Genomic DNA, 9,591 nt, shown 5'->3' on the forward strand with positions numbered 1-9,591 from the left:
TAGTGTTCACTGGGGTTGCATATTTGACTAGTTACTCTTGTCTGGACAATACTCTTAATCATATGATTTAGTTTTAGGTGGTCCTGCAAGGAGCAGGGACTTGGACACCATGATCCTTATGGGTCCTTTCCTACTTGAGATGTTCTATGATTCTATGATTCATCATACTTTTTTGAAATGTGCATCATCTAACAAATCTTGAAACTCCTTCTCCTCCATGTCTGGAGTATAGGGAGATTGAAAGGGTTGTTAAAATCTGGACAGTGCAGCCTAGCAGCTCCACAGGTGTGGCAAGATTGCCTTGAAGGATACAGCAATAGTGCTAAATAAAATGAACCTGGGACTTGCACTCTCTGGGGTGATATCTGAGCATGGCTTGAGGGACAGCATGCCAGAAACCAGTCCCAATATGGCAAGGCTATACATAAGAGCGGGCTTTCTGAAACTGTACATATTACTTCACCACTAGCCTGGGAAGCTTTGCCACTTTAAGCATCTCCACATACTCCTATAGTACACATATTTTGTTTCATGACATTTTGAGCTCAAGAAGCATTCAAAAGATGTATTAAGTGTGTCTTAGGGCTGCAGGAACACCATGTAGGCTCCAGAGCAGACGAGAAAGTCTTCTGTGTTGTGGTTGCAGCCAGGCCATGTCACTTGGCCCTGTTTTCTTTAACATTGTAACATAGTCTTTCTGAATGGCAGCATCAGCTCCTGGAATGTAACCCTGCAGAGCAGGAAGGGGCCCCACATAGCCTTACTGTAGTCCCAACAATTCATCAATTTATGTGAAAGAAAAGGTGTAACTTAAAAGCTGTTTTGTGGGCCATGTACAAAGGCTCTGCAGGCCTGGTAGTAGGAATTCCTGTTCTGTGCTGTAGCTCTGAGGCCAACATTTTCTTGAATTTGCTGTTGGGGATGGAGGGGAAGAGAGCCTCACTGCTGCTTCAGCCAACAGCTTATGTATCCTTTGTCAGCATAGTTTATCACAGGAACATCCTGGGAATGAAAGAAGCTAAGGTGGTCTCACTTCCCCCCTTCCCTCCCCTTCCCCCCCCCCCCCCCCCCCAACAGAGTTAACAGCAAGAGCACAAGTTTTTCTCTCTGTTATCTTCTTCCTTCAGACCCATGCTTTTCTGGCAAAATAGGTTTCCAGGTTTGGAACTACAAGTTAAAATATCAACTGTAAACAATGATACTTTATTAGATCTTTACTTGGTAGTACATGTGAGATCAATGGAAAACCAAAAGTGACGTAATATCAAATATCTATGCCTTTCATTCTACTAAGGTAAATCTAGATGTTAATCATAAAGTAGAAATAGTATTGCCTTTGATTTGAAATTACAGCTGAGAATTCCTTTTGGGTGCTTATCTAAATCTTTTAGAGGCTTGATTAGAGAAAACATGTAATTCAGCTAAGCTCAGAAGGACAATCCTCAGTAATTAAACAAAAATAAAAACTAAAATCGGCTTCTAAAACTGCTCATTTTACTTTTTGAAGGGGAGAAAGGTGCTGTAGTCTTACGTTACTTATCCCATTGCTACCAAACCCAAGTATTTGTTTACTGATCTTGTTCCAGTATGGTAAGGAACAAGCTCTTGTGTTTTTTCTGTCACTGTTGTTCCTCTACAGCTGTGTTATGTTGAATTGCTGTATTTCATTTTAGTGAATGTAGTTGTCAGAGATCCTCTGAAGGGGGTGTTGGTCCTGCCAAATACTGGTCATTCTGAAATGGAGCCTGAGATTTCTTTGCTCTGGTTGACCACATTAGAAGCTGAAGTTATTCAGTACTTTAAGGAATCAAGCCCACGTACACGGTTACCTGTTTTCTTTGCATATTTTGTTTTTATGTTTAGACTTTTTGTTATTCTTTCTCAAATTAAATGGAAACAGGGGGCAAGAGTATCTGCCCTTTAGCTTTGCTCTTCAAGCCTCATAATATGCCTAGCTGTCCTGTTTTGGTAGCATGCACTTGTTCTGGCTTAATTACACCCAAAAAGAGTACATAGCTTGCATAAATAATTGATAACTTGCTATTATATTCTTTATTTTCAGACTTTCTTCAAGAGAATTATCCATCCTTTGATCTAAAGGAAACTGGATACGATTGGAAGGCATGTGTGGCTGCCATAAACAGTACAATCCGCAGTCTCAGACATGACCATAAAAAGGCTACAGTTGGAATCCGACGGAAAGTCTTGGCAGTGCCACCATTGAATGCAAAGAGTCCTCCACAGAGTCCCACTTCAGTAAAGCCATTTGAAAGTGACACTATCAATCTCACGGACTGAAGCTTTCTAACATCCATCTCAAATCTTAATTTAGCAGGTTTTTATAAATCCCATGTAGAAGCCTATTACATCGAGTTGTCCTATTATACTGAGTTGTCAGCAGCACTAAATAGTATTATTTCATGAGATCAAAGTTAGCAGAAGAGTTGGGAACCCTAACTCCTTGTATAAGTAGCACTTGTGCTCCTCAGAAATGACTTCCATTGTTCCCTGTAGCATTTGCAATGTGCTCTCCCCTAAAAGCACCTTCTTATTGACTCTGAAAGATTGATCTGATTAGAAAAGATGCACTGCACATAAAGTCAGCTGAAGCAGATAGAAATGTGGCGAGGAAAGAATGGTTCTCCTTGGAGGAAGACTCAGAGTCATCTAAATTATCTCATTATGTGTGAAGAATGAAATTTGCTTTGACAATTGGTTATTGTAAGCAAAAGTATCTAATGCAGAAAGGAAAAAAAATTATTGCATCTAGCTAACTTGTTATGTAGCTCTCACTTTTTTTGCCTCCTATAGCAGTCTTTGTTGTAGGAAAGAGGCAGGCAACAATGTAAGTACGGTTGGTAATATTTTCTTTGCTCTGATTTAGCCCTACAAAAGCACAAAAAATCATGCAGAACAAACAGTCCAATGGTTGGTTCTGGTTTTTCTTGATTAAAATTAAAGAAAATACTTTTCAGGGGCTTGCTGTACTGTTCACTGGCATATGTCTCATCCACTGGTACGGATGTCCACAAGATGCAAATCTGCTGCAACTTCCATCTCGAGGATTTGGATCCCGATTTAGATTTGAGAAATAATAATTTCTGTCAGCTTCAAGTCATTGGTCCTTCAGTTAAAACTGAGGACATGTGCTGTACTGTTGGTATGCAGTCAGAGATGACCAGCATCACTGGTATGCCTTCTCAATCTCATAATCATAGCTTTTTATACTTGGGTCTACAAGGCTAGGCATGTTTGCTTTGCTGGCTGAGTAGGCTGCTGTTCTAGAGACCTGTCATCCTGCCTTTGTTAACTTAAAACCTTGAAAGATGTACAGTAATTATTCACAGAATGGTTGAGGTTGGAAGGGACTTCTGGATCCACTCCCCCTGCTCAAGCAGGGCCACCTAGAGCCCATTGTCGACCACCATGTTGAGACAGCTTTTGAGTATTTCCAAGGATGAAGACTTTACAACCTTCCTGGGCAACCTGTGCAAGGGCTCAGTCACTGTCACAGTAAAATGTTTCCTGATGTTCAGAGGGAACCCCCTCTGTTTCAGTTTGTGCCCATTGCCCCTGGTCCTGTCACTGGGCACTACTGAGAAGAGCCTGGTTCTGTCCATCTTTGCAGCCTCCTCTCAAGTATTTATATATGTTGATGAGATCCCCCTTGAGCCTTCTCCAGATTGAACAGTCCCAGCTCTCTCAGCCTTTTCTCACAGGAGAGATGCTCCAGTCCCTTCATCATCTTTGTGGCCCTTTGCTGGACTCTCTCCAGTATGTCTGTGCCTCTGTTGTACTGGGGAGCCCAGAGCTGGACCCCGTATTCCAGGTGTGGCCTCACCAGTGCTGAAGAGAGGAGAAGGATCACCTCCTTTGGCCTGCTGGCAACATCCTCCTACTGCAGCCCAGGTTACCATTAGAATTCTTTGTGGCAAGGGCTTATTGCTGGCTCATGTTTAGCTTGGTGTCCACTAGGACATCCTAAGGTACACTCTGCCCCTTCATCTATATCATTAATGAAGATGTTAAACAGGATTGGACCCAGTATTGACCCCTGGGGTACACCACTAGTTACTGGCCTCCAACTAGACTTTGTGCAGCTGGTGATCATCCTCTGGGCCCAGCCATTCAGCCAGTTTCCAGTTCACCTCATTGTCTGCTAATCCATCCAGCTCATGTATCAACAGCTTGTCTGTGAGGATCTTATGGAATGCAGTGTTGAAGGCCTTCCTCAAGTCCAGGCAGACAATATCCACTGCTCTCCTCATCTCCCAGACCAGTTGTTTTATCATAGAAATTTATCAAGTTGGACAAGCATGACCTCCCCTTGGTGAAGCCATGCTGTGATGACTCCTGATGATTTTCTTCTCCTTCATCTGCCTGGAAATGGTTTCCAGGATAGCTGCTCCGTCACTTTCCCAGAGATGGAGGTGAGGCTGACAGGCCTGGAGTTCCCTGGGTCCTCCTCCTTGCCCTTCTTCAAGACAGGGGTGACATCTGCTTTCATCCAGTCTTTGGGCACTTCTCCCATTTGCCATGACTGATCAAAGGTTATCAAGAGTGGCCTCACAATGACATCAGCCGGCTCCCTCAGCACTTGTGGGCGCATCCCATCAGGCCCCTTGGACTTAATGTATGTCTAGTTTGCCTAAGTATTGCCTGACCATAGCCTCTTCTACCCAGTGTATCTTCCTTGCTCCAGCCTTTCCCCTGGTCTCTGGGACCTGGGATTCCTGAAGGCCTGTCTTGCTGGTAAAGGCTGAGGCAAAGCAATCAAAAAGTGCCTCAGCCTTTCCCATGTCCCGTGTTGCCCAAGGCCCCTGTCTTATTCAGCACTGGGCCCACACTTTCCCTAAGCCTTCCTTTTGTAACCTATGTATTTACAGAAGCCCTTCTTTGACATCCCTGGCCACATTCAATTCCATTTGGGCTTTAGCTTTCCTAACTTTATCCCTGGATGCTCAGACAACTTCATTGCATTCCTCCCAGGTTACTTGTATTTTCTTCCACCCTCCATATTCTTCCTTTTTGTGCTTGAGTTTTTCCAGAAGCTCCTTGTTCACCCACACAGATGTCCTGGCATTTTTGTTGTGTTGTTTGTTCAGATGAATCTCTCTGGAACTTGGAGACGGCGATCCTTGAATTTTAACCAACTTTCTTGGGCCCATCTTCTCCCCAGGGCCCTAATCCCATAGGACTCTTCCTGGTAGTTCTTTGAGGACACCAAAGTCTGCTCTCCTGAAGTCCAGGATTTTGAGCCTGTGCCATGCTTTAACCCCAGGTGGCAACTAAGCACCACACAGCTGCTCGCTTATTCCTCCTCCCTCAGTGGGATGGGGGACAGAATTGGGGGTGGGAAGTGGGAAGTAAAACTCATGGGTTGAGATAAAAACAGTTGAATAAGACAGAAAAGGAAGGGAAAACACTACTACTGCTACTTCTAATAATTATAGAATATACAAAACATGTGAGGCACAATGGAATTGCTCACCACCAACTGACCAATGCCCAGCCAATCCCCGAGTTGCAGTGCCTCTCTAGCCAACTCTTCCCAGTTTATATACTGGGCATGACATCCTATGATATGGAATACCCCTTTGGCTCGTTTGGGTCAGCTGTTCTACCTGTGTCCCCTCCCAGTTTCTTTTGTACCCCCAGCTTTTGCTGGCAGGGCAGTATGAAAAGCTGAAGCGTCCTTGACTTAGTATAAACACTGCTTAGCAACAACTGAAACATCAGCGTGTGATTGGCATTATTTCATCCGAAATCCAAAACACAGCACTATACCAGCTACTAAGGAGAAAATTAACTTTATTCCAGCTGAAACCAGGAAAATGTCTGCCCCTCATTCTATACTATCCACATCATGTCCAGGTTCCACACTTTCCAATACATTTTCAATTAATTACCACCGCTTTTTTGATACATATACACACAGATATCATTCCCTTAGTCTATGGGCCCAAGGGCTATTGCATGAATAGTCTTCCCATTTAATTTGTTCAAAGGTTTGTTGTTGCTCAGGGCCCCATTTAAAATTGTTCTTCTTCTGGGTCACTTGATAGAGAGGGCTTACAATCATACTGTAATTTGGAATACACATTCTGCAAAAACACACAACATCTAAGAAAGCCTGTGTTTCCTTTTTGCAAGTTGGCAGAGACACAGCTGCTATTTTGTTGATCACATCCATTGGGATCTGATGATGCCCATCTTGCCATTTTATTCCTAAAAACTGGATCTCCTGTGCAGGTTCCTTGACCTTACTTTCTTCTATGGCAAAACCAGCTTTCAGAAGAATTTGGATTATTTTCTTCCCTTTCTCAAAAACAGCTTCTGCTGTGTCACCCTATACAATGATGCCATTAAAGTATTGCAGGTGTTCCAGAGCTTCACTCTTCTCTGGTGCAGTCTGGATCAGTCCATGGCAAATGGTGGGGCTGTGTTTCTGCTCCTGGGCCAGTCGATTCCAAGTGTACTAGATGCTCCTCCAAGTGAAAGTGAATTTTGGCTGGCGCTCTGCTGCCAGAGGGATTGAGAAAAATATTAGCAATATTAATTGTAGCATACCACTTGGCTGCCTTTGACTCCAGTTTGTATTGAAGTTCTAGTATGTCCAGCACGGCAGCACTCAGCGGCAGCATGACTTCATTCAGGTCATGAAAGTCTTCTGTTAGTCTCCATTCTCCATTAGATATTTGCACTGGCTATATGGAGCTGTTAAAAGGTGAGCAAGTTTTACTGATCACTCCTTGCTCTCCAATTGACAAATGAACTTGTGAATGGGAATCAGGGAGTCTCAGTTGGTGCGATACTGCTGCCGGTCCACCGTTGTGGTAGGAATTGGCACTTGTTCTTCAACCCTCAGCAACCCCACAGTCTGAAGGATCCTGAGAGAGACCAGGCAAGGTAGACGGCTGTTTAATTCCCTCTGTCTCCAAGGCAGCTATACCAAAAGCCCACCGACATCCCTTTGGTTCCTTAAAATTCCTGAGGTAGCCTATGCCAAGGATGCACGGAGCCTCTGGATCAGTCACAATGGGGTGTTTCTGCCACTCATTCCCAGTTAGGCTTACTTTGGCTTCCCCTACAGATAGCTGTTGGGATTCCCCTGTTACACCAGAAATACAGATGGGTTCTGCCTCTTTATAACTTGATGGCATTAGAGTGCACTGTGCACCAGTGTCTACAGTGTCTTCTACTCCTGTGGGTCTGATGTGCCAGGCCATTGAGTCCACACAGTCCCGTAAACCTGTTTGTCCCTTTCCTCCACCTGGCTGGAGGCAGGGCCCCTCTAATCCTCGTCAGAGTATTTGTTACTTCTTGTAAAAATGAGTTAGAAGTCCCTTCAAGAGGATGAGAAGTAAGATCAGCTTTCTACTCCCTCTGGAAATGAGTGGCATTTTTCCTGGAAGAATCCTGTTTTATGGTTATTTTTCATTGTAACTCACATATCTATGCATCTAGGGCAGAGGCAGGTTTTCCATCCCACTTTCTCATGTCCTCTCCGTGGTCATACAGGTAAAACCACAGGGTACCCTATGGTGTGTACCTTCTATCTTTTCTCTCTTGAGCAGGGGCACGCTTACACCTAATAGCTGAGATACTGGTCCATACAGGTGGGTAGTAGGACATACCCTCTTTGAATTGCTGGAGCTCCCAGGATAGTTTCTCAACTAGTATGTCTGGCAATTTCTCCACAGCTGAGATGAGGGAGTAAGAGAGACTTTCTTCATATTGCCAGACTCAGCCAAGCAGTTCATCCACTGTTGGTCTCTTCATCTTTCCAGCTCAGTACTGCCAGTGCGCTGGCATATGATGATGGTGTGCTCCATGCAAACCTCTGCCACATGGGTCGTGTGCATTGGACTTCATATGGATCTGGGTAACTGTGCCTTCTCCGGGTCGTAATAAACCATCTCTCACATGGCTAATTTCCTAAGGTACTGGATACTTCTCTCCATGGTTGTCCACTTGCCTGGATGACATACGGCATCTTTCCTAATGGGATACCTTTCCTTCATGCCTGACAGAAGTTGCCTGCAGAGGCTGAGGACTTGTGTCATTTTTCCAGCCACCTTGTCAATGCCCCCTTCCCTAGAAAGGGTTCCCAGCTGTTTGGCTTCCCTACCCTCTAATTCCAAGCTACTGGCCCCATTATCCCAGTATCAGAGCAGCCAGGTGATAATGTGCTTACCTGGACACTGGCTGAAATCTTTTTGCATATCCTGCAGCTCACTGAGGGATAGGGATTGGGTGATTACCTCTGGTTCTGCCTCTCCCCTCTGTTCTTGTGATGACCTTGGTTGATCTTCATCCCTCACTAAGTGAACTGATTTTTTTATATATTTCTTCTGTATTGGGGCAACTGATACTGGCACAGGTTCATTCTCTGGTTCAGCTGTAGGGGGTTGGAGTGGCTGTGGTGTCTGTCGGTCTGTTTTCCTTCCCTTCCCCCTAAGGGTGCTGCATAATATCGAGCAGTGTTTGGTAGATACTGGCCAGGGCCCGGGACAGTGCAGTAAGTTGTGCCTCTTTGGAATAGTCACAGCATTTTCCTTTCAAATATTCTGTCTTTTTATCAGGATCCTGTAGTTGTTCAGGAGTGAAGTTCAAAACCATTGGAGGTGAGAAGTTTTCTAGATACCTGCCCGTATTCTCCCACATGCCATGCCATGTGTGAATATCCAGCCTTGGGATGGATCTCTGGGTGATATTCTTAAATAGTTGCTTAACCTTAAACAAGACCTGGAAAACATTCAGGAGACATAGCAATAGGAACATGCTGGTTTGAACATCCCAAGGATATTCAAAATTGTCAAGAGCTATTCTAATTTTCCTGGAGGAGAAGGGGAAGGTGAAGAAATATGTCTCCTGCATGGATTGGCTCTCCGCTCAGAAAAGGTAAAAGGTGTAATTATTAATAGTTTCTGATAGATGGCTCCCAAAGTATGGTGGTGATGGCAGTGCTAAGTACAAATACAAGATTAGTTTCACAACCAGCAATTCTATCGTATCATAACCAGTGTTACCAAGTACAACACTGTGATAACTTTCGCCTAGTTCCCACACACACTAGTTCCTAGTTCCCTCCCTGCACAACAGGGAGCATTTACTGCAAGTAAGGTATTACAAAATGCAACTTTAAGAACAAGTGCACCAACTTTGAAAGTGAATAAATCAACATTGTGACCCACTAATGAATGGTTATAACAAATTAGTTCTAACATGTTTTAGTCAGATTTGTCATTATCTCAACCAGTCGAGCCCCATGTTGGGCACCAAAAAGGACTGTCGTGGTTTAATCCCAGCCAGCAACTAAGCACCATGCAGTTGCTCACTCACTTCCCTGCTGCCAGTGGGATGGGGGAGAGAATCGGGGGGGGAAAAAGTAAAACTCATGGGTTGAGATAAAGACAGTTTAATAGGACAGAAAAGGAAGGGATAATAATAATAGAATATACAAAACAAGTGATGCACAATACAATTGCTCATCAGCCACTGACCAATGCCCACCCAATCCCCGAGCCATGGTGCGCCCCAGCCAAGTTCCCCCAGCTCATATACTAGGCACGATGTCACATGGTATGG

The 9,591-nt window shown here is 44.2% G+C and overlaps 1 protein-coding gene across 6 annotated transcripts in view; it reads left to right on the plus strand.

Annotated features, from left to right (window-relative positions):
- Window positions 1–2,920, plus strand: part of BEND2 (BEN domain containing 2) — a 34,500-nt gene extending 31,580 nt beyond the window's left edge. For all 6 annotated transcript variants that reach the window (XM_049834143.1, XM_049834141.1, XM_049834144.1 and 3 more), the window contains one exon: window positions 2,063–2,920. In XM_049834143.1, the coding sequence (XP_049690100.1) occupies window positions 2,063–2,298 (236 nt within the window). In that variant the 3' untranslated portion in view covers window positions 2,299–2,920. The remainder of the gene's footprint in view (window positions 1–2,062) is intronic.
- The last annotated feature ends 6,671 nt before the right edge of the window (window positions 2,921–9,591 follow it).

Source organism: Accipiter gentilis, chromosome 31, assembly GCF_929443795.1.
Source record: "Accipiter gentilis chromosome 31, bAccGen1.1, whole genome shotgun sequence".
Lineage (NCBI taxonomy): Eukaryota > Metazoa > Chordata > Aves > Accipitriformes > Accipitridae > Astur > Astur gentilis.